At 39.8% G+C, this 25,349-nt stretch overlaps 1 protein-coding gene across 1 annotated transcript in view; it reads left to right on the forward strand.

Annotated features, from left to right (window-relative positions):
- Window positions 1-297: 297 nt before the first annotated feature.
- LOC107076000 (zinc finger protein 709-like) overlaps window positions 298-25,349 on the forward strand; it is a 40,572-nt gene continuing 15,520 nt past the window's right edge. Inside the window, exon 1 of the mRNA XM_069198910.1 lies at window positions 298-804. Coding sequence (XP_069055011.1) covers window positions 417-804 — 388 coding nt within the window. The 5' untranslated portion in view covers window positions 298-416. The remainder of the gene's footprint in view (window positions 805-25,349) is intronic.

Genomic DNA, 25,349 nt, shown 5'->3' on the forward strand with positions numbered 1-25,349 from the left:
TGTATTTTAATTAAAACGTATTTTGAACATACAACGTACATAAAACCCCACTGCATCGAGAATAATGCTAACAAGCACACAGTTAAAAAAAAAAACACAAACACGGGAAATACACTTATTATTACATGGAATTCATACCCACGAACAGCGGAACTCGCAGGCGGTTCACTTTTCCTGACTAGGTGGTGCTAATAGGTGCAGTGAGGTTTATTTTTGGTTGAAGAAACTCCTCTTTTCTTTCTCAGCTCCGCTCCTCGCTTGTTTTGAAGCTGAAGCAGCGCCAAGAAATGACGTCATCATATTACGCGACTGTGTAGGCATTTCACCTCGTGGCAGATATTGATTCCGCTGTTTTAGATCAAAATAAAGATTAAACCTCCTCAGCTCGTCTTTTTTGTCAATAAATTAGTAAGAAAATGGCTAATTTCCTGTTAAATCTGCAAACCGAGCTTCACTCTTTCATGGAGGTTTTGCTGAAATCGATCGTGTGTGAAGTTTCCGATGTTTTCCGAAACAGGATGTTGGACTGCGAGGATGCGTTTCAAGACAAACTTCGCAGCATCTCCCAGATTCTGGTGAGACGGGCCGTGTTTAACATCACACAGTGTGTGGAGGACAGTGTCGGGAGTGAAATGTCGCAGCTGAAGAAGGAAAACGAGAGCCTGAAGTGGAGATTGCAGCTGTGGGAGAAGGAGTCGGGAGCAGGAGAAGATCAGGGACAGACAATTCAGGGTACCCAGAGGCTTTCTTGTGATATTACTGCAGAAATAAAAGAAGAAATGGTCACGAAACTGGAGCTGTCAGGTCAGTGTGGTGACTTGTATGAAGTTAGTGTCTGTGTGTTTAAAACCAGTGTCTTTAACTTCCTCAATGGTGATAATCTGGTGGAGAGATGCAGAGTGAAGTGGGAAAGACTTGTGTGATGTTGCAACGCGATTCTTTACTGGAAACTGAACTGTTGTTGTCCGGTTATGGCGCTTAAAACACCTGCAATTACAGTAATAGGACTGAAAACATCTTCATAAATACAATGACTTTAGGAAACACGTCCTAAAATCAGGCGTGTCAAACTGTCGGTACGATGGTTTAGTTTAGAAATAAATGCCATAAATAATCGACCATTGCAAATTTTTTTGTTTTGCAATATCCGTGTGTTTTCAATCCGTGTGTCTGTAACTTCCTCTCCTTTGTTGTCTGGTTTCGGTGCAGAAAACAGCTGCGATACAGTAACAGGGGCGAAAACACCTCGTTCAAACTTAAAATGACTTAACTCACATGCGTTTTTTATTAGAGAAGCGCTGTAAATTAGGGTGTCAAACTCCCGAGGCTGAAGTTGGCTTCTTATTTGCGTTTTTCATTCCACCATAAATGCTGCTGCTATGACGTTATGTCGCCTTTCGCCTGTAGATGGCTTTCTACAGTCTGTTTTAAATGTACTAATCCGGATGGATTACATATCCTCAGAAAAGTGGAATGTGTAACCAAATAGTGACTGTCCAAATTGCATTTTTGTATGAAACACGTTTCAGAAAATCTAAAACCAATTTTCAAAACTCACAACTACACAAACTGGCATATTAGACAACGAGTAAATAAGACAAAAGCAAAACGTGAATTCACTGTCACTTTCTGTATATTTACCACGACCTTGCCTTCTGATCATTTTAAGTCTCAAATTATTGTATTTTACAAGACACTTTAATATAGCAGCATTAAATGGGACATTTAGAATATGGCATATGAGAATATATGGTTAACTGAGGATGAGAAAAGGATGATGCTTATTGCTATGAACCTACCCCCTGGTTATAAAAATGTCTCAAAATACTGACACTGAGATATGAGAGACAATATAGCAGACTATAAAAATACTTAACTTCAGGAATTTTTACTGTAGCATTTTTTAAATATGACCCTCTGAACATGACCTATGAGAATGCATTGGGAAAAGCTAATTGCACTTTCTGCTGTATTGCTATGGCCCTCCCTCCTGATTATAAAATCATCTCACAATTCTGACACTGAGGTGTGAGAGACAATGTAACAGACAGTCAAAACCCTGAAGTACAATAAAATTTACTGTACCAATTTTAAAATATGAGCCCGTGAACATGGAATGTGAGGATTTATAGTCAACAAAATAGCGCACCTTCTGCTGATTTGCTTTGTCCCTCCTTCCTCATTGCTAAAACATCTTAATATTGGAACACTAAGGTAAGAGAGAGAAAATCACTCATCATGTACATTTGTAATTACAACACCTCACTGTTGCATTTCTGCATTGTGACATTCTGAACATGGCATGTTAAAGTATATAGGAAACCTAGATCAGGACAGGCTAACTGCAATTCATAGTGATTTGTCATTGTCTTACTTTCTGAATGAAAAACATATTTTTTCAGTGATTATGACACTTTGGTATGGCATAAAATAAGCTTCAATGCCAGAATAAATAATCATGGAAAAATGCCCACAGTGGACATTCATAGTTGTGATTATAGGAAAGTTATATATCAGATGTTTGCTGTGTCAGCATGCGTAGGCTGCAAAGGAACAAGAAAAGGTTTATTCTATGTTGAAAAGAGAAGGAAGGAAACAACTTTAAGCTGTGGAGCCTTCTTCAGGTTTAAGAAAGATAGGGCAATCAGCAAAAATAATTATCTTTTTATCTTTGCTGACTGTAGTTTATCTTTGATGGCAACTTAAAAAAAGTTAAGTAATGGGTAAGAGCTCCACATCATATTCCTTTTATAATTGTAGTGCCAGAAAAAACGGCATCTGCTGAGCCTTTGTGTGTTGAAAGTCGTCTTTATTCATATGCATATGGAAGTCTTGCGTCGTGTGGCACAAGACTTCAAAGAAAATGCTTACAGCGCTCTTTTATACAGTGAAACAAATGAAACAAGATACACTCCCACATGATTCTCTACTTGCATTGTGGCTATATACAGTCATTCTAAAAAGCTGACCATTACATATATATTCTTTACTGCTGGCTTGAGTGACAAGCAGCCCCTTCTGCTGAATAGACCATTTGTTCCAGGAGAGGTCACTCGGTCATTTCCCTCAGAACAGCTGTGCGTAAAGATATCATGTGCTTATGTTATCTTTTGAGACCAGATATCCTGAGACGGATTTAGTAAAATATAAGTAAAAGATACATAGTTTAAAAGATATAATGCAAAGTTTTGGTTAATTCCCTCATAACTAATCTCATCAGGTCCCTCAACTCCCAGCTCTACCAGTTTCTCACTTCAGAGTACAGTGTTCTGTACTGGTCTGTCTAGGAGCTATAAAATCCCTGAGTTTTGAGATGCAGGATAAAGTGAATATCAGGGTGTCTCTAGTGTTATGTACTGGTCTGTTTGCTGTTAAATCAGAGAAGGATAAAAAACTCAATGATCTTATACTCAGAAAAACCATCAGCAACCCTACTGCCAATCCTAACCTTGTTGTTACTATAACCCCTGAACTTTCGCTTTTGCAGGATGAGCAATCTGTTCCCGGCAAAAGCCTCAGTTTTTTACTAGTCCCCAAGAAGCTGGACATCCCGCAAACCCAAGTCGACCTCAACCGCTTTACCGAAGATTATCTTTGCTGACTGCCCTATCGTTCTTAGACCTGAAGAAGGCTCCACAGCCGAGAAGTTGTTTCCCTTCTTCTCTTTTCAACATGGAATAAACCTTTAATTGTTCCTTTGAAGCCTATGCATGCTGACGCAGCTACCCACCTGATATATAACATTTCTATAATCACAACTATGAATGTCCACTGTAAGTATTTTTTCCGTGATTATTTATTCTGACATTAAAGTATAATTTATGTCATTATGGAGTGTCATAATCACTGAAAAAAGACGTTTTTCATTCAGAAAGTAAGACAATGACAAATCACTATGAATTGCAGTTAGCCTGTCCTGATCTAGGTTTCCTATATTTTTTAACATGCCATGTTCAGAATGTCACAATGCAGAAATGCAACAGTGAAATGTAGTTATTATAAATGTACATGATGAGTAATTTATTTCTCTCTTACCTTAGTGTCACAATATTAAGATGTTTTAGTAATGAGGAAGGAGGGACAAAGCAAATCAGCAGAAGTTGCGCTGTTTTGTAGACTGTAAATCCTCACATTCCATGTTCACAAGGTCATATTTAAAAAATGGTACAGTAAATTTTCATTGTCGGTTACATTGTGTCTCACACCTCAGTGTCAGAAGTTTGAGACGTTTTTATAATCAGGAGGGAGGGCCACAGCAATACAGCAGAAAGCACCATCACCATTTGCGAATGTATTCTCTCATGCCATGTTCAGAGGGTCATATTTAAAAAAACGGTACAGTAAAAGTTCTTGTACTTCAAGGTTTTGACAGTCTGTCACATTGTATCTCACACCTCAATGTCAGAAGTTTGAGACGTTTTTATAATCAGGAGTGAAGGGCACGGCAAATCAGCAGAAAGTGCAATCACCATTTGCCAATGTATTCTTGCATGCCATGTACAGTGGGTCATATACAGTAAAAATTCCTGAAGTCCAGGATTTTGATAGTCTGCTCCATTGTCTCTCACACCTGAGTTTTAGAATTGTGAGACAATTTTATAATCAGGTGGGAGGGCCCTAGTAATAAGTAGAAAGTGCAGTCACCTTTTCCCAGTGTAAGTTCATGTTATTGTGAGTTTTTAAAATTGGTTTGCGATTTTCTGAAATATATTCCATGCACAAATACAACTAGGACAGTCGCTATGTATTTGGATATTCCCTTTCACTGAGGATATCTACAGTATTCCTTCTGGATTAGTACTGACCAAAGAGAGTCAATTACAGGTGAAAGGCGATATAACGTCACTGCAGCAGCATTTAAGGTGGAAGGAAAAACACGAATAAGTAGCCATCTTCAGCCTCGTGTCAAACTCACATTAACTAAAAAAATAAAAGAAATAAATGAAAGAAGAAATGGACATGAAACTGGAGCTGTCAGGTCAGTGCTGTGACTTATATGAAGTCAGTGTCTGTGTGTTTTAAAACAGTGTCTTTAACGTTCTCACTGGTCAGAATATAGTGGAGAGATGCAGAGTGAAGTGGGAAAGACTTGTGTGATGTAGCAATGGGATTATTTTACTAGAAAGCTGCACTGATACTGTCCGGTTATGGTGCTGATATACTGTAACAGGACTGAAAACGGCTAGTTTAGGCTGATTCGGTATTGTTTAGTTATTTATTGGGGCATCTTGTTCAATAACTGGATAAGGAACACCCACCCGCTATAGAAAATGTTGGGATCTCGTTTAGTGTTTTTTTTTATCGATAAACTGAATATCGGGGGATCTCTAGTGTTCTGTACTGGTCTGTCTAGGAGCTATAAAATCCCTGAGTTTTGGGATGCGGGATAAAGTGGATATCAGGGTGTCTCTAGTGTTCTGTACTGGTCTGTTTGCTGTAAAATCCCTGGGATTTGAGGTGCAGGATTACGTGAATATTGCGGTGTTGTTTTCAAGGAGCATCTTCTTCTCGTCTGAGAAATTGCCTGGGCCTGTCAGGATATGAAGGGAATTTTAAAAGACAAAACTGACATATTTATTAGAAAAACATATCCTGCAAATCAGGCATGTCCGACTTCCATTACGGTGGTTTAGTTTAGAAACGAAAACACAGTAGAGCCACTGTGAGTTTAGGGTAAAAACACAGTACATAGCAGTACAGTCAGTTAAATCGGGGTTAAAACAGTACAGCACAGTAAAGCCCTGTGAGATCAGGGTAAAAACATAGTACAATGCAATAAAGCCAATGACATCAGGGTGAAAACAGTACAGTACAGTCCTGTGACATTAAGGTAAAAACACAGTAAAGTTCAATAAAGCCCTGTGAGACCAGAGTAAATACACAGTACAGAGTAGTACAGCTTGTTAAATCAGGGTAAAAACAGTACAGCGCAGTAAAGCCCTGAGATCAGGGTAAAAACACAGTGCAGTACAGCCCAGCGAAATCAGGGTAAAAGCATAGTGCTGTAAAGCCCAGTGAGATCAGGGTAAGAACACGAGTATAGTTCAATAAACCCAGTGAGATTGTGGTTAAAACACAATACAGTGCAGTACAGTCCATTGAAATCAGAGTAATAGTACAGTACAACACAGTAGAGCCACAGAGAGATCAGGGTAGAATCTCAGTGCAGTGCAGTAAAGTCCAGTGAAGTACAACACAGTAGAACCACAGTGACATCAGGATAAAAACACAGTACAGTACAGTAAAGCGCAGTGAGATCGGTGGGAAAACACAGTATAGTAAAGCCCAGTGAGATCAGGATAAAAGCACAGTACAGCGCAGTACAGCCACTGACATCAGGGTAAAAGTACAGTAAAGTAAAGCCCTGTGACATCAGGGTAAAACCACAGGCCAGTTTAATAAAGCCCTGTGAGACCAGAGTAAAGAAACAATCCAGCACAGGAAAGGCCAGTGAGATCAGGGTAAAAACAGTACAGCGCAGTAAAGCCCTGTGAGATCAGGGTAAAAACACAGTACAATTCTATAAAGCCCTGAGAGATCAGGGTAAAAACACAGTACAGTGCAGTACACCCCGTGACATCAGGGTAAAAACAGTACAGTACAGTACAGCACAGCACAGTAAAGCCCTGTGAAACAAGGGTAAAAACACAATCCAGCGCAGGAAAGCCCAGTGAGTTAAGGGTAAAAACATAGTACAGCTCAGTGCAGCCAGTTAGATCAGGGTTAAAACAGTACAGTGCATTAAAGCCCAGTGAGATCAGGGTAAAAGCACAGTATAGTGCAGTAAAGCCTAGATAGGGATAAAAACATAGTACAGCACATCAAAATCCTGTGAGATTAAGGTCAAAACAGTACAGTACAGCACAGTGAAGCCCTCTGAGATCAAGGTAAAAACACAGTACAGAGCAAGAGGCCATTAAGATCAGGGAAAAAAACACAGTACAGTTCAATAAAGCCCTGTGAGATTAGAGTAAAACACAGTGCAGCGCAGTAAAACCCTGTTACATCAGGGTAAAAATACAGTACAGTGCAGTAAAGCCCAATGAGATTGGTGTAAAAACACAGTACAGTGCAGTACAGCCAAGGGAGATCTGGGTTAAAGCACAGTACAGTGCAATGAGGTTGTTGAGATCAGGGTCAAAACACAGTACAGTGCAGTAAAGCCCAGTGCGTTTAGGGTAAAAACACAGTCCAGTGCAGTAAAGCCCTGTGACTTCAGGATAAAAACACAGTACAGTGCAGTAAACCCCATTGGGATCAGGGAAAAAGCACAGTACTGTGCCATACAGTCCAGTGAGATGGGAGTAAAAATACTGTACAGCATAGTAAAGCCCAGTGAAATCAGGGTAAAAGCACAGTACTGTGCCGTACAGTCCATTGAGATCTGAGTATAAAGAAAGTACAGCACAGTAAAACCCTGTGACATCAGGGTTAAAACACAGTACAGTGCAGGAAAGCCCACTGATAAAACACAGGGTAAAAACACAGCTCAGCACAGCACAGTCCAGTGAGATCAGGGTAAAAATACAATACATCGCAACAAAGCCTTGTGAGATCAGGGTAAAACCACAGTACAGTGCAGTAAAGCCCAGTGAGATCAGGGTAAAAACACAGTTCGGCGCAGCACAACCAAGTGAGATCAGGGTAAAAGCACAGTACTGTGCCTCACAGTCCATTGAGATCTGGGTAAAAACACAGAACAGTACAGTAAAGCCCAGTGAAAGCAGGGTAAAAGCACAGTATAGTGCAGTACAGCCCACCTAGATCGAGGTAGAAACAGTACAGCACATCAAAGCCCTGTGAGATTGGGGTAAAAACACTGTACAGTGCAGTAAAAAGCCCAGAGAAATCATGGTAAAACACAGTACAGCACTATATAGCCCAGTGAGATCATGGTAAAAGCACAATATAGTGCAGTAAAGCCCGGTGAGATCAGGATGATAACACAGTACAGTGCAGTGAAGCCCAGTAAGATCAGGGTAAAAGCACAGTACAGTTTAATAAAACCCTGTGAGATCAGAGTAAAAACACAGTCCAGCATAGTAAAGCTCAGTGAGATCAGAGGAAAAGCACAGTACAGCACTATACAGCCCAGTGAGTTCAGGGTAAAAGCACAGTACAGTGCAGTAAATCCCAGTGAAATCAGGGTAAAAGCATAGTATAGTGCAGTACAGTCCATTGAGATCAGGGTAAAAACAGTACAGTGCAGTAAAGCCCGGTGAGATCGGGGTAAAAACACAGTCCCGTGTAGTAAAGCCCTGTGACTTCAGGGTAAAAACATGGTACACTGCAGTAAAGCCCAGTGAGATCATGGTAAAAGCACAATACAGTGCAGTACAGCCCAGTGAGATCTGGGTAAAAATGCAGTACAGCACTGTAAATCTCAGTGAGAAATACAGTGGTGTGAAAAAGTGTTTGCCCCCTTCTTGATTTCTTATTTTTTTGCACGTTTGTCACACTGAAATGTTTCAGATCATCAAACAAATTGAAATATTAGACAAAGATAACACAAGTAAACACAAAATGCAGTTTTTAAATGAAGGTTTTTATTATTAAGGGGAAAAAAATCCAAACCTACATGGCCCTGTGTGAAAAAGTGATTGCACCTTAAACCTAATAACTGGTTGGGCCACCCTTAGCAGCAACAACTACAATCAAGCATTTGTGATAACTGGCAATGAGTCTTTTACAGCGCTGTGGAGGAATTTTGGCCCACTCATCTTTGCAGAATTGTTGTAATTCAGCCACATTGGAGGGTTTTTGAGTCTTAACCGCTTTTTTAAGGTCATGCCACAACACCTCAATCGGATTCAGGTCAGGACTTTGACTAGGCCACTCCAAAGTCCTCATTTTGTTTTTCTTAAGCCATTCAGAGGTGGACTTGCTGGTGTGTTTTGGATCATTGTCCTGCTACAGAACCCAAGTGCCCTTCACCTTGAGGTCACGAACAGATGGCTGGACATTCTCCTTCAGGACTTTTTGGTAGACAGCAGAATTCATGGTTCCATTTACCACAGCAAGTCTTCCAGGTCCTGAAGCAGCAAAACAGCCCCAGACCATTACAGTACCACCACCATATTTTACTGTTGGTATGATGTTCCTTTTCTGAAATGCTGTGTTACTTTTACGCCAGATGAAATGGGACACACACCTCCCAAAAAGTTCAACTTTTGTCTCGTCAGTCCACAGAGTATTTTCCCCCAAAGTCTTAAGGATCATCAAGATGTTTTCTGGCAAAACTGAGACGAGCCTTTATGTTCTTTTTGCTCAGCAGTGGTTTTCGTCTTGGAACTCTGCCATGCAGGCCATTTTTGCCCAGTCTCTTTCTTATGGTGGAGTCATGAACACTGACCTTAACTGAGGCAAGTGAAGCCTGCAGTTCTTTCGATGTTGTTGTGGGTTTTTTTGTGACCTCTTGGATGAGCTTTTGAGGACCTTTTGGTCTACTTCACTTTGTCAGGCAGGTCCTATTTAAGTGATTTCTTGATTGAGAACAGGTGTGGTAGTAATCAGGCCTGGGTGTGGCTAGAGAAATTGAACTCAGCTTTCTAAAGATGTGATAAACCACAGTTGATTTATGTTTTAACAGGGAGGGCAATCACTTTTTCACACAGGGCCATGTAGGTTTGGATTTTTTTTTCCCTTAATAATAAAAACCTTCATTTAAAAACTGCATTTTGTGTTTACTTGTGTTATCGTTGTCTAATATTTCAATTTGTTTGATGATCTGAAACATTTCAGTGTGACAAACATGCAAAAAAATAAGAAATCAGTAAGGGGGCAAACACTTTTTCACACCACTGTAGGTAAAAACAGTACAGCGCAGTAAAGCCTTGTGACATCAGGGTAAAAACACAGTACAGTGCAGTAAAGCCCAGTGAGATTGGAGTAAAAACACAATATATTGCAGTACAGCCCAGTGAAATCAGGGTAAAACACAGTACTGTGCTGTACAGTCCATTGAGATCTGGGTAAAAACATAGTACAGTGCAGTAAGGCCCAGATAGATCGAGGTAAAAACACAGTCCAGCACAGTAAAGCCCTATGAGATTAGGGTAAAAACACAGTAGTGCAGTCACGCCGTGAGATCGGGGTAAATGGACAGTACAGTTCAATAAAGTCCTGAGATTAGAGTAAAAGCACAGTACAGTTTAATAAAGCCCTGTGAGATGAGAGTAAAAACAGTCCAGCTCAGTACAGCCCAGTGAGATCAGGGAAAAGCACAGTATAGTGCAGTACAGCCTAGCTACATAGGGATAAAAACACAGTACAGCACATCAAAACCCTGTGAGATTAAGGTCAAAACAGTACAGTACAGCACAGTGAAGCCCACTGAGATCAAGGTAAAAACACAGTACAGTGCAATGAGGCCATTAAGATCAGGGAAAAAAACACAGTACGATGCAGTAAAGCCCTATGAGATCAGGGTAAAAACACAGTACAGTGAAGTAATGCCCTGTGAGATCAGGGTAAATGCACAGTACAGTTCAATAAAGCCCTGTGAGATTAGGGTAAAACATGGTGCAGTGCAGTAAGACCCTGTTAGATCAGGGTAAAAATACAGTACAGTGCAGGAAAGCCCAATGAGATTGGGGTAAAAACACAGTACAGTACAGTAAAGCCCAGTGAGATTGGTGTAAAAACACAGTGCAGTGCAGTACAGCCTAGTGAGATCAGGGTAAAAACACAGTACAGTGCAGTGAAACCCATTGATAAAGATCTAAACCACAGTATAGCGCAGTTAAGCCCAGTGAGATCAGGGTAAAAACACAGTATTGCACAGTTAAACCCAGTGAGATCAGCGTGAAAACACAGTACAGAGCAGCAAAGCCCTGTAAGATGAGGTTAAAAACACTGTACAGTGCAGTACAGCCCAGTGAGAAACGGGTAAAAACACAGTACAGTGCTTTAAAGCCCAGTGCGATTGGGGCAAAAGTACAGTTCAGCGCAGTAAAGACTTGTGACTTCAGGATAAAAACACGGTGCAGTTCAGTAAACCCCATTGAGATCAGGGAAAAGGCACAATATAGTGCAGTACAGCCCAGTGAGACCAGGGCAAAAACACAGTACTGTGCCATACAGTCCAGTGAGATGGGAGTAAAAACACTGTACAGCATAGTAAAGCCCAGTGAAATCAGGGTTAAAGCACAGTACTGTGCCGTACAGTCCATTGAGATCCGAGTATAAAGAAAGTACAGCACAGTAAAACCCCGTGACATCAGGGTAAAAACACAGTACAGTGCAGTTAAACCCAGTGAGATCAGGGTGGAAAAACAGTCTAGCACAGTACAGCCCAGTGAGATCAGTGGAAAAGTACAGTACAGAGCAGTTAAACCCAGTGAGATTGGGGTAAAAACACTGAACAGTGCTGTAAAATGCAGTGAGGTCAGGGTAAAAATACAGTAGAGCTCAGTAAAGTCCAGTGAGATTGGGGTAACAACACAGTATAGTAAAGCTCAATGATATCAGGGTGAAAGCACAGTAGACAGATACTTTTTTGATCTCGTGAGGGAAATTGGAGTGCAACAGCAGCTTGACACAGTCAACACAGCACAGTGTAACGAAATGAGACAATAATGCAATAATACAATACATGCAATACAATCAGTCCAGTCAGTGAGAAGTGCACTAAGAAGAGTTACCCCCAGTCCAGATTATACAGATGCAGCCATTCAAAATGGGTGAGGTATTTCGCGGCATACCGCGACACGCCCACCGGGGTATCACGCAGTTCACGTGTGTCACATGACTAACTATCCGGCGTCGCCTTGTAAAACCGCCAGGGGGAGCTTAACCTCTCATGTACAGCATTTGAGCCTTTAATTTTGAACTGTGTATTACAGCATGTTAATCATCAGTCATTAAAATGTTGGTATATTTTATGAAAGCAAGATTGCTCAGTTGGACAAAAGTACACAACCTACCTTTATCAGAAATATTTATGCATCAAAGCCTTTACTGAAGATATTACTAATAGTATTAATAATGGATGACTTTGGACAAGCTGTATACTCAAAGTATAATTTCTTTAGCACATTTGTACAAGCACTTGGAATCTGTCCAAGCCATACTTTGTCAGGCATTTTGTTTTACTTCAACGGGCATAAAAACTTCCTTGCTTTTAACAGGGCGTTTCATAATTTCTAACTACGAAAATGATATAAAATGCGACACCTATCATGAAAAGAAAAAAATACACACCAGTATTCAATTTTTTCCCTAAACATTGTAAGCTTCGAAGTCTTTAACTAACGTGATACCGGAGTCAACAAGCATACTTTTAGAATTTGATTAAAAGGGAATATAATATGGAATCGCGTATCTCAAGAATTTAATAACGGTATGATTATATCCGTGTACTGCGGCAGGGCTGTGTAGGGCTGTTTCGCCTGCCTCTTCATGCGAGCTGTCTTGTAGCCTACTGGTCTAGGTGCGTGACTACCAACTGGCAGGTTGTGTGTTCGAATCCAGCTGGTGCTGGACCTTTCAGTTTTATTTATTTATTTTTTAATCGCGTAACATAAACACATTACCGTATCCAAACTGTACTGTATACAATATGTATATGTATATTTAATGTCTTAACTGTGCCTGTTTAAGTATTGAATATTCATATCTAATTTTACCACTGAAGGGAAATCTTAACATAAAGTATATATAGAGTATATGGCTGGTCTCTGTACTTTAAAGAAAAAATACACACCAGTATTCCATTTCTCCCTAAACATTGTAAGCTTCGAAGTCTTTAACTAACGTGATACCGGAGTCAACAAGCATACTTTTAGAATTTGATTAAAAGGGAATATAATATGGAATCGCGTATCTCAAGAAATTAATAACGATATAATTATATTCATGTTGCAAAAGAACTGCAACGGACATTAAAACTCCCTTGCTTTTAACAGAGCGTTCCATAATTTCTAACTACGAAAATGCCAGGTGAAAGGATTTGTAAACATATTTTGTTAAAGCAAGTCAGTTTTTTCCGCAACACATAAAATACATTTTTCCAAGAAAGTTTAGCCTTTGTCACTAATGAAACCACTAAATAAAGACATAAATATAGAAATCTTAAGATTTGTTTTATTTAATGTTGGTAGCAGGATGAACTGTCAGAGTGTATATTTTGTCGCAAAGTTGCTGCAAGTTATTTACAGTGAAAAAGGTATTTAATGAGTTATTTCAAGATGAAAAAGAAAACATACACGAAACATGGTTTCATTACGACCAGAATCGGTCTTGAGATATTTTTAACTTGATTTACAGTATTTGAGAGGTATGTCTTAACACCTATACTACAGTGCTTAAGTACTGCTCACGTATATGTTTCTAGGTTTATATTATGCATTTCATACGGTCATATTACTTTTGAGCAACTAATAAGAAGCGCGAAACGGTATGCGTTTTAGTTTTGTTTTGTGCTGGAATCCGTGGATTGATTAGAGATATCAAGTACATACAAGTCATTTTTTAAATGTTGTAGTTCGTCTTGAAAAAATGTTACGAGTACATCATCTATCAACAATTACACAGGTTCTGTTTCCATATTGCGGATTTTGGTTAGGTATTATCAAATCCAGTGGCGCTGTGTGTTACTTTACTGAGTCCCATGTCACATGGTCTGTGATTGAAACCTGTAAAACCGGTTTAATTCGTCACAGCCAGCACTCTTCAGTTGTGAGGGTCTTCTGCTCAGAATGAAACGCTAAAATGTTTGTGTATATTCTAATGGTAGTGGGGACAGGGTGTGTGGGAACAGGTTTGGTTGAAATTGCATTGGAGATCTATGTTCTTCACACCTGAAACATTTTCTCTGAAAGCATTTTCTTCGCAGTTTAACCGATCTTGTTACAGCATGTTACAGTTTACTATTATTAACCATATTAATTTTAAGTGCTTAATGTAAAATCTTGTAAAAATATATTTTCATTGTTCAAATATACATTAAGTCTGACTATCATATAATAAGTTAAATACAAAACTAAAGAAAAAATAGGGTTAAATATAATTCAAAATATTTTGCTAACAATGTTAACTGTTTATGAATAATAAAATGTATTAACTAAGGAGTAGGATGGCACAGTTGTTAGTATGTTTTTTGTTTTGTTTCTTTTTCATAAATACAACAGTAGTACCTGATGTCTCAGTGGCTTTCAAAATTAAATTTATGCATGCAAACCGGTGAACTAGAAAGATAACTAAGATATCCATCCATTAGATTCCATAATATCCATGATATATATGGCGCTGAAATATGTGTGACGCAGTGGTGGCCTGACACGGTGAGGTGCCCTGGCAGCTGTGTGATGCAGTAGTGGTCGGGTATGTAGAGGTGCACTGGCAGCTGTGTGTTGTGACGCAGTGGTGGCCTGGCACGGTGAGGTGCGCTGGCAGCTGTGTGATGCAGTGGTGGTCGGGTATGTAGAGGTGCACTGGCAGCTGTGTGTTGTGATGCAGTGGTGGTCGGGTATGTAGAGGTGCACTGGCAGCTGTGTGTTGTGATGCAGTGGTGGTCGGGTATGTAGAGGTGGACTGGCAGCTGTGTGTTGTGACGCAGTGGTGGCCTGGCACGGTGAGGTGCGCTGGCAGCTGTGTGATGCAGTGGTGGCCTGGTACGGTGAGGTGCGCTGGCAGCTGTGTGGTGTGACGCAGTGGTGGCCTGGCACGGTGAGGTGCGCTGACAGCTGTGTGGTGTGACGCAGTGGTGGCCTGGTACGGTGAGGTGCGCTGGCAGCTGTGTTGTGTGACGCTGTGGTGGCCTGGCACGGTGAGGTGCGCTGACAGCTGTGTGATGCAGTGGTGGCCTGGCACAGCTGGCAGCTGTGTGGTGCGACGCAGTGGTGGAAATGTTCACTATGTTTCACCATGCTGAAAATGTTTGTACCAGACTTTTTTGAGGCCTGTTTAATTGTGTCTGAAGTCTGATATTGTAAATTTTATTGTTAAAAAGATCCATGAAAATGTCACTACTAAAGTTAGCTGGTACTGTTGGTATTGTAAGTGGCAAGTTGAGCTCATATTTTAGATTTTGTGTAGTTGCTAGCGTTGAACTGTGTGTTGGATGCACATGAATATATTCATTATATGCCAGCGCACCTCACCGTGCCAGGCCACCACTGCGTCACAACACACAGCTGCCAGTGCACCTCTACATACCCGACCACCACTGCATCACACAGCTGCCAGCGCACCTCACCGTGCCAGGCCACCACTGCGTCACACCACACAGTTGCCAGCGCAACTCACTGTGCCCGGCCACCACTGCATCACACAGCTGCCAGCGCACCTCACCGTGCCAGGCCACCACTGCATCACTCACCTGCCAGCGCACCTCACCGTGCCATGCCACCAGCTGCGTCAAACCACACAGCTGCCAGTGCAACTCACCGTGCCAGGCCACCACTGCGTCACATAGCTGCAAGCGCACCTCACTGTGCCAGGCCACCACTGCATCATACAGCTGCCAGGGCACCTCACCGTGTCAGGCCACCACTGCATAACACCACATAGCTGCCAGCGCACCTCACCATGCCAGGCCATCACTGAGTCAGAGATTAAATAAAACCTCACTCGCACCAAACAAATTTATATTTCTAAATATCACAACATGATCGAATTTAAGTCATTTTAATAACAATGAATAGTCACCTAGGTGTTACAATATAAACATTTATATTGATTTAAATAATGTTTTGATTTAAATCGCAAATGCGGGTTTAAATATATGTGTTTTTTGATTCTCAATCAGACAAATGCAACATAAATTGATATCTTTGTCTTCTAAGTATCTTAATAAACTTTCAGCATAGCTTTCTCCCCGTTTAGATTTATTTTGGGATCAAACGTGCAAAGATTAGATTGTAATCGTTTTTATTTTTTAAATACATTTTAGAAAAGTGTAATCTATACTAAAAAGCTGTACACCACCTGCTATAAAGATAGATATTGTAATACTTTCGGGTTCGGATAGGACAGACACAAGAACTCAGACTTGCGGAGTTAAAGCAAGTTAAAGCCTTGATTTTATATATCACCTTTAAAAGTGGCATCTCAAAGCAAAGTAAATACCCAACACTGATTGTATCCATCTGTCATGCTAATAAAGCAGCTTGAATTGAATTGAGAGGGGAGGGGGGTATATTTGCTTTGTGTATAAAGTACATTGTGAATGTTTTCACAGCCTTCACTTTGTCGTTTTTATGCCATTTTTTGACCATGCACGAATATTCCTATGTCCGTATCTTCACAAGGGAATCAGTGTGAATTTTAAAACTAATTAAATGACCGCGGGCACTTTCCACCCCCTCTACATTCTCAGAGTAGAACAGACTAACCTTCTAATGAAAGACGGTCCACCCCCCACGGACAGGAAAAGTGCCCACAGGCACTTAAACTTAATATGGTCAGTAACAGTAAACAGTAACATGGTCAGAAGGAGCACTTACAAACGTTTTCGAAATAACCACATGTAAGACTCTGATGCTTAAAATGTTTAGGGAGAAAGTGGAAATACTGGTGTGTATTTTATCTTTAAACTACCAATACCAGCCATATACAGTCTGTAACGTAGGGATTTCTATATGTCTTTATTTAGTGGTTACATTAGTGACAAAGGCTAAACTTTTAGCTTCAGTAACGTGTACATATCTTCCCTTTTTATAAAACGACTTGGTTGAAAACTGTTCCAGAGCCACTGTTGTTTCATCAGTGAAAAGTACATCATGAAATGCCTCTCCCTGTTCAATACACTGGAAAAAAGAAAAGGAGCATAAAGCTTCTGATGGTCATAAACGATATTCATTTAGGAGCAGCATCAGAGGTATGTTTTTAACTGCACTGCATTGGAGAGAATACCATAGTGTGTTTTTTTTTTTACTCCCTGGCAGAAACTGGCTTCCAGAAGAATCAGTATGGCTCAGAGATTAAATAAAACTTCACAGACATTAACGAAGAGCATAACGCGTGTACTGTATACACTGCAAGTACAACCCCCCTCTCTGCAGGAGTGCTGGCTGTGACGAATTGAACCGATTTCACGGGTATTTTCAAAGTAGGAGGCGAGATTTCCAGCGAAAGACACCCCCCCCCCTCAAAAACCCAGTAAATACAGTACTTACTAGTTAAAGGCTAGGCTCCCGACTACGGCGAAAGGAACCCTTCTTTCATTAGAAGACAATGAACATATTTTAGCCCTGAATGAATTAATAGCAAACATGGTTTACATAAAATACATTTTTCCAAGAAAGTTTAGCCTTTGTCACTAATGAAACCACTAAATAAAGACATAAATATAAAAATCTTAAGATTTTTATAATACATGACTTTGCGAAAAATTTTTTGAAAATAAAAACAATTACAACCGCCAGGGGAGAGAGAGAACAGGGGAGGGATGTTGGTTTTGCATAAGGGGCGGGGCTATGGAAATTAGGTCTGTTTGGGAATGTGTAGTTACATGTTCTGGCTGTTTGTGAATTATCGTTGTTGAGTATGGAGTGTTGAGGTATTGATTTTGTGTAATGCTTTATGTTGAAAATTGAGGTGGATTTTGTTTGTGATAAACAGGATAAACTGGGATGGGAGGAAGGTTTGGTTTTGCATAAGGGGCGGGATTATGATAATTGGAGGACTTTGCGAGAGTAAAATGGTTTGATTATTTGATTTTGTATTGTGGTTGTTATCTATGTTTTTGGTTGGTATTATATTTATATGGTTGTTTTTGTTGGTTGGTTGTTATTATGGTTATTAATAATACGATCTATAGTATTATTATAGTATATTATAGTATCTATAGAAATCTGAGCCTAAATAAAAAGAAAAAGCAAGTGATTAGGTTTATGAGCAATCTAATTACTTATTCGTTTAAAACGCTATATAAAAGTTTATAATTAATATAAGTTTATTATTAATTTGCTGGACAGAGCGGTGAACATTATTATGCATAAGACAAAGATAACGATCCTGATCAGTTTAGAAATCTGTGTACGCTGTAAGGCTTTTACTTCTTAAACTTTTAAAATACACGTTTTGAATAGAAAGAAATCCTCTTCCTGGTACAGTATGTATAGCAAACCAGCTATACATGGTGTCAGCCAATCACCATTCTGAAGCCCTACCATAATCTCTGGTATGGGGAGACCCCAGAATTCTGTCCCATAGTTTAGACAGATGATAGATACTTTTATTGATCCCGTGAGGGAAATAAAGTAAATCATTTTCATTTTAGGAAATTATTAAATGCTTGGTTAAAAGCAAAGGAGATCTGTTATAGTGGACATAAAAACAAGAGTTTGCTGTGGCGTTATTAGAAACACAAATTTAATAAAAAAGCGCTGGCATTATATCCTAGAAGACACAGACCGGGAGAATGCCCGCAGCGTAAAAGAAAATGCCTGATGAACTAGGGATTGGACAGTTTCCAAGTGCTTGTACAATCGATGGAAATGTTCAAATAAATGTGCAAAAGAAATAAACAAAATAATCATTTATTTCTTTATCATATTGGGTAGCTAATGTCCTCTCTTTGCTAGTTAGTGGCTGTGTTTCTGCGTTGGGTAGCAACGGGTGACTGTTCTCAGGCGGAAGATGTAAACAGCTTAATGTTCGTGTTAAATATTTTTTTTAAATTAAAATTCATTCTATACAGCAATCGCATATTTGGGTACCGTTTCATAAAACTTTCATGCTTAAAATGTTTAGGGAGAAATGGAAGACTGGTGTGTATTTTTTCTTTAAACTACCAAGACCAGCCATACACAGTACAGTTTACATACATACAGTAATGTTTATGTTCCTAAATTAATATCGTTTATGACCTTCAGATGCGTTATGCTCCTCTTCTTTTTATGCTCAGCTACTAAAATTTCCCTTTAGTGGTAAAATCCATATAAATATTCAAAACTAAGCGGATTAAAATGTGCACAGTAAAGACATTAAATGATTAAATCTTTGCACTACCAACCAATGCACCACGAGTGCCCCTGTCAGTCATTTTGGCCAGCCAATCACTTGCCCTGCGGTGCCCTCCGGTGCCCCGCGGTGGCTTGTGGGTAGGTTACTGTACCGCGGGTTTTTACCGTGCATTTTGAATGGCTGCATCTGTACAAAGAACAAATCAGATCAGTACACAATAAGTTGTATTGCACATTATAAATGTAAATATAAATATTATATTATTGCACAAAAACAGTTGTAAGCGGGAAAATCCAGATTTAGCAGAGAGTTTACTGTTTAGTCCAAAACAGGTCAGTGTCAATGTTGCACCTGCCCAGACACAAAGTGGATACATTGTACAGTCTTATGGCAGAAGGCAAGAGTGACCTCCTGTAGCGCTCCCTGTCGCACCGTGGTTGGATCAGCCAATTGCTGAATGTGCTCTTCATTTCCAAAAGCATGTCATAGAGGGGATGGGAGACGTTGTCCATGATGGCCTCTAGTTTGGACACCATTCTCCTCTCAGCCAATACCTCCAGGGGGTCCAGGTCAGACCCAATGACAGAGCTTGCTCTGCTGATGAGCTTGTTAGAATCCCCTGCTCTAATCCCAGAGCCCAGAGCCCCAGCATACCACCCCGTAGAAAATGGTACTCGCCACAACCGACTGATAGAACATATGGAGCATCTTGCTACATACATTGAAGGACCTGAGCCTCCTCAAGAGGTAAAGTCGGCTCTGACCCTTCTTGTAGATGGCTCGGTGTTCTTAGACCATTCCAGTCTATTTTTGTTGTGCACTCCCATGTACTTGTATGAGTCCACTATCTCTACGCCACACCCATGGATGTAGGCAGGAGTAGGTTAAACTCTTTTCCTCTTGAAATCTGTCACCAGCTCCTTCGTCTTTGCCACATTCAATTGCAGGTGGTTCTCCCCACACCACTCCACAGTACAGCACAGTAGAGCCACAGTAAGATCAAGGTGAATAGACACTACAGCACAGTAAAGCCCTGAGACATCAGGTTGAAAACACATTACAGAGCAGTAAAGCCCAGTGAGATCAGGGTAAAAACACAGTACAGCACTGTACAGCCTGTTAGATCAGGGTTAAAACAGTACAGCACAGTAAAACCCTGTGTGATCAAGTTAAAAACGCAGTACAGTGCAGTAAAGGAACAAGTAATAGGTTTATTATATGCTGAAAAGAAAAGAAAGAAAACACAACGTCTCGGCCGTGTTCTGATACCTAAAGAAGGCTCCACAGCCTAAACGTTGTGTTTTCTTTTCATTTCAGCATGGAATAAACCTATTACTTTTTTCTTTGTAGCCTATGCGTTCTGACACAGCTACCCACCTGAACTACAGTGCAGTAAAGCCCAGTGAGATTGGGGTAAAAACACAGTCCCGTGTAGTAAAGCCCTGTGACTTCAGGGTAAAAACACAGTACAGTGCAGTACAGCCCAGTGAGATCAGGGCAAAAATGCAATACAGCACAGTAAAGCCCAGTGAAATCAGGGTAAAACACACTACAGCACTATACAGCCCAGTGAGTTCAGGGTAAAAGCACAGTACAGTGCGGTACTGTCCAGTGAGATCAGGGTAGAATACAGTACGTTGCAGCAAAGCCTTGTGAGATCAGGGTAAAACCACAATACAGTGCAGTGAAGCCCTGTGAGATCAGGGTAAAAACACAGCACAGTACATTGAAGTAAAACCCAGTGAGATCGGGTTAAAAACACAGTCCTGTGTAGTTAAGTCCTGTGACTTCAGGGTTAAAAACACGGTACAGTGCCGTAAAGCCCAGTGAGATCATTGTAAAAACACAGTACTGTGCCGTACAGTCCAGTGAGAAGGGGGTAAAAACACAATACAGTGCAGTACAGCCCGGTGAGATCTGGGTATAAAATGCAGTACAGCGCTGTAAGCCTTGTGACATCAGGGTAAAAACACAGTACAGTGCAGTAAAGCCCAGTGAGACTGGGGTAAAAACACAGTCCAGTGCAGTAAAACCCTGTGACTTCAGAGTAAGAACATGGTACAGTGCAGTAAAGCCCATTGAGATCATGGTAAAAGCACAATATAGTGCAGTACAGCCCAGTGAGATCGAGGTAAAAACACAGTACAGCACATCAAAGCCCTATTAGATCAGGGTAGAAACACAGTACAGTGCAGTCATGCCCTGAGATCAGGGTAAATGCACAGTACAGTTCAATAAAGCCCTGAGATTAGGGTAAAAACACAGTCCATCACAGTAAAACCCTATGAGATTACAGTAAAAACACAGTACAGCACGGTAACCTCCAGTGGAATGAGAGTAAAAACACAGTACACTAAATACCCAATGAGATCAGTAAAAACACAGTAAAGCGCCGCAAAGCCTTGTGAGATCAGGGTAAAAACACAGTACAGCGCAGCAAACCCTTGTGATATTAGGGTGTAAACACAGTACAGCGTAGTAGAGCCCAGTGATATCAGGGTAAAAACACAATACAGCACAGCAAAGCCCTGTGATATCAGGGTAAAACACAGTACAGCACAGTGCAAGAAGGTATGTGTTAGATAAGTATTTGCAGGTGATGCAGCGAGTTCTTCCCTCACACCCGAAGAAGGCTCCACAACCAAAATGTTGTTCCTTTTCTTCTCTTTTCAGCATGGAATAAACTTTTACTTGTTCCTTTGCAGCCTTCACATGCTGACTCAGCTACCTACTTGAACTACTGTAGCAAAAAGATTCCCATTCGTTCATTGACGAGAGGGAGGGCTGTTATACTTGTGTCTTTCTGGAAGTTAAGTTTCTGTGTGTTTTGTTTTAGGGGACGTTGGTAGGTGTTTTAAATATCTCACAGGCATCATTCTAAAATACAGTGGCCTTGTGGATGTGTAAATGTTGTTGTAATCAAAGCAGTTTAATTTGATCTTAGAATAAATTGGCTTCACTGATGTGTAAACTGTTGCATTTCATGCATTACAATGCAGTTGCAGATTTCCAGCACAATATATTGTGTACTGGATACAGTATTTTTTTAGGTTGTTTTTTTTACTTTTGTGTGGGCGCTTGTGTAGTTGGAACCATTTTTTTCATGGACTCAATATTTGAAACATTTTATGTTCCTTATTGTTTTTACGCCAATCTTGGTGTGTGATGTCAATGTTACTTAAAATATCTGAGGCTCAGCAATTGTCTTTCTGCAAATTACCTTTTTTTTGCTCATTCACATTTTATTTACTTTGATTTTTATTTGCTGTTGAGCCTGACTGAAAAGTCTTGTCCTCTTGTCCTGCGTTTACAGGCAAAGAGGCCAGTGCTTACATTTGAACTTGGACTTGGTTATTACAACACTTTCCTGGACATTGTTAATGTCAACAGAGCTACAGATGCAGCCATTCAAAATAGGTGGGGTATTTCGCGGCATACCCCGGTGGGCGTGTCTCGGTATCACGCGGTGTCACGCGGTGTCACGCAGTATCACGCAGTATCACGCAGTTAATCGCGTCATTTGACGTCCGGCGTCACCTTGTAAAACCGCCAGGGGGAGCTTAACCTCTCATGTACAGCATTTGAGCTTTTAATTTTGAACTGTGTATTACAGCATGTTAATCATCAGTCATTAAAATGTTGGTATATTTTATGAAAGCAAGATTGCTCAGTTGGACAAAAGTACACAACCTACCTTTATCAGAAATATTTATGTATCAAAGCCTTTACTGAAGATATTACTAATAGTATTAATAATGGATGACTTTGGACAAGCTGTATACTCAAAGTATAATTTCTTTAGCACATTTGTACAAGCACTTGGAATCTGTCCAAGCCATACTTTGTCAGGCATTTTGTTTTACTTCAACGGGCATAAAAACTCCCTTGCTTTTAACAGGGCGTTTCATAATTTCTAACTACGAAAATGATTTAAAATGCGACACTTATCATTCAACTAGAGCTCAAAATATCACAAGGATCCTCAAGACTGTATTAAAAGATACTTGTATGTATCAACGCTTTCTTTTCCGTATGCCAGATTTTATGGAACCACTTCAGAAGGGTGTCAGCCAGTCAGATTCCAGGAATCGGTACTTTAAAGGAAAAATACACACCGGTATTCCATTTCTCCCTGACGATTTTAAGCATCAAAGTATTTAACTAGCATGTGAAATAGCATGTGAAAAAGTGGTAGTTTTAAGCTTTTCTGCTAATATAATATGGAATCGCGTATCTTAAGAATTTAATAACGATATGATTATATTCGTGTACTACGACAGGGCTGTGTAGGGCTGTTTCGCCTCTCTCTTCATGCGACTTCCCTTGTAGCCTACTGGTCTACGTGCCCGATTACCAACTCACGGGTTGTGTGTTCAAATCCAGCTGGTGCTGGACTTTTCTTTTAACAAACATTTCTTCGAAAAAATAGAATAGCGATATTACGGACAATCAATTGACTTTTTTATTTCAAAATATCACAACATGGTCGATTTTAAGTCATTTTTGATAACAATGAATAGTCACCTTCTTCCCTTCTGACAACGGTCCCTGCTTCTGCTTCCTGCTTCTATTGTGTGTGTGTGTGTAATAGAGTACATTTTTATAGAGAAATGGAGGCTGGACAGTATGTGTTACAATATAAACATTTATATTGATTTAAATCGTGTTTTGATTTAAATCGCAAACATGTGTTTAATTATATGTGTTTTTTTATCATAATCAGGCTAATGCAACATAAATTGATACAGTATCTTTGTCTTCTAAGTATCTTAATAAACTTTCAGCATAGCTTTCTACCCGTTTAGATTTATATTTCTTGGGATTTTGAAATCAAACGTGGAAGGATTAGATTGTAATCGTTTTTATTTTTCAAATACGTTTTAGAAAAGTGTAAAAGTGTACCTGCCCAGACTGTACGCCTTCCTAAACCTCGCCTTTCACTCCTGTCCTGCTCTTCCCCGCGCACCCCAGCCTGGCGCTCTTCGGCCTCTGCCCGGGACGAATGTATATTTTGATATTTACACCCGGCGCGGCACCGAGGGAGCGTCTGCATTTATAACTTAGTTTTTAAAATTAGTCAAGCAATATGAAGCATCTCCTTTTACTTTTAAGTTCCTTAAATACATTGAGCACAGCTTTCTCACCACTTAAGATTGCTTTTTGATACCATCCTTACACAAAGCAGAAACTTTCCGATGACATACAGTACAAGTGGAAAGATTTCAGATTTTAATCGTCTTTAATTTTGTTACGTTATACATTTTAGGAACGTTTCATCTAAACAAACACCACAAAACTATTCTCGATTGTATTTCTGAATGTTATGTTACACCTACATAGTTCACTGCTTTAAATACATCGAATTAAGAAAGTTATGTGTAGCACTTTAGATCTTTTTTTCTGAACCAGGGAAAATCTGATCATGTTTCTCTATAACAACAATAAAAAACTTTATTTTACATATCACCTTTAAAAGTGGCATCTCAAAGCAATACAGTAGACCGAAAAAACAGTTAAAAGGGACCAAAGTAAATACCAGACAAACGCAAACGCGTTTTTAATAAAATGCTTTTATTCATTCAGCAGGGAGTGAGAGGGACATCCAGCAGAGAGAGAGACACACACCGGTTTTCATTGACAAAAAGTAATTGTTTTTTTTACATTTTTTTTACATGTTTTGTTTGTGGACAGACTGTCCACAAACGTGAGACTGTCTTTCTCAGACTTACATTCCCGAAGGTTTATTAAGATACTTAGAAGACAAAGATACTGTATCAATTTATGTTGCATTAGCCTGATTATGATTAAAAAACACATATAATTAAACACGCGTTTGCGATTTAAATCAAAACACGATTTAAATCAATATAAATGTTTATATTGTAACGCATACTGTCCAGCCTCCATTTCTCTATAAAAATTTACTCTATTACACACACACACACAATAGAAGCAGGAAGCAGGAGCAGGGACCGTTGTCAGAAGGGAAGAAGGTGACTATTCATTGTTATCAAAAATGACTTAGAATCGATCATGTTGTGATATTTTGAAATATAAAAGTCAATTGATTGTCCATAATATTGCTATTCTATTTTTTCAAAGAAATGTTTGTTAAAAGAAAAGTCCAGCACCAGCTGCATTTGAACACACAACCCGTGAGTTGGTAGTCGGGCACGTAGACCAGTAGGCTACAAGAGAAGTCGCATGAAGAAGGAGGCGAAACAGCCCTGCACAGCCCTGTCGCAGTACACGAATATAATCATATCGTTATTAAATTCTTTAGATATGCGATTCCATATTATTTTCCCTATTAATCAAATTCTAAAAGTATGCTTGTTTACTCCGGTATCTCTTTAGTTAAAGACTTCGATGCTTAAAATGTTTAGGGAGAAATGGAATACTGGTATGTATTTTTTACTTTAAAGTACCAAGACCAGCCA

This window comes from Lepisosteus oculatus, chromosome 14 (genome assembly GCF_040954835.1).
Source record: "Lepisosteus oculatus isolate fLepOcu1 chromosome 14, fLepOcu1.hap2, whole genome shotgun sequence".
In the NCBI taxonomy this organism is placed as follows: Eukaryota; Metazoa; Chordata; class Actinopteri; order Semionotiformes; family Lepisosteidae; genus Lepisosteus; species Lepisosteus oculatus.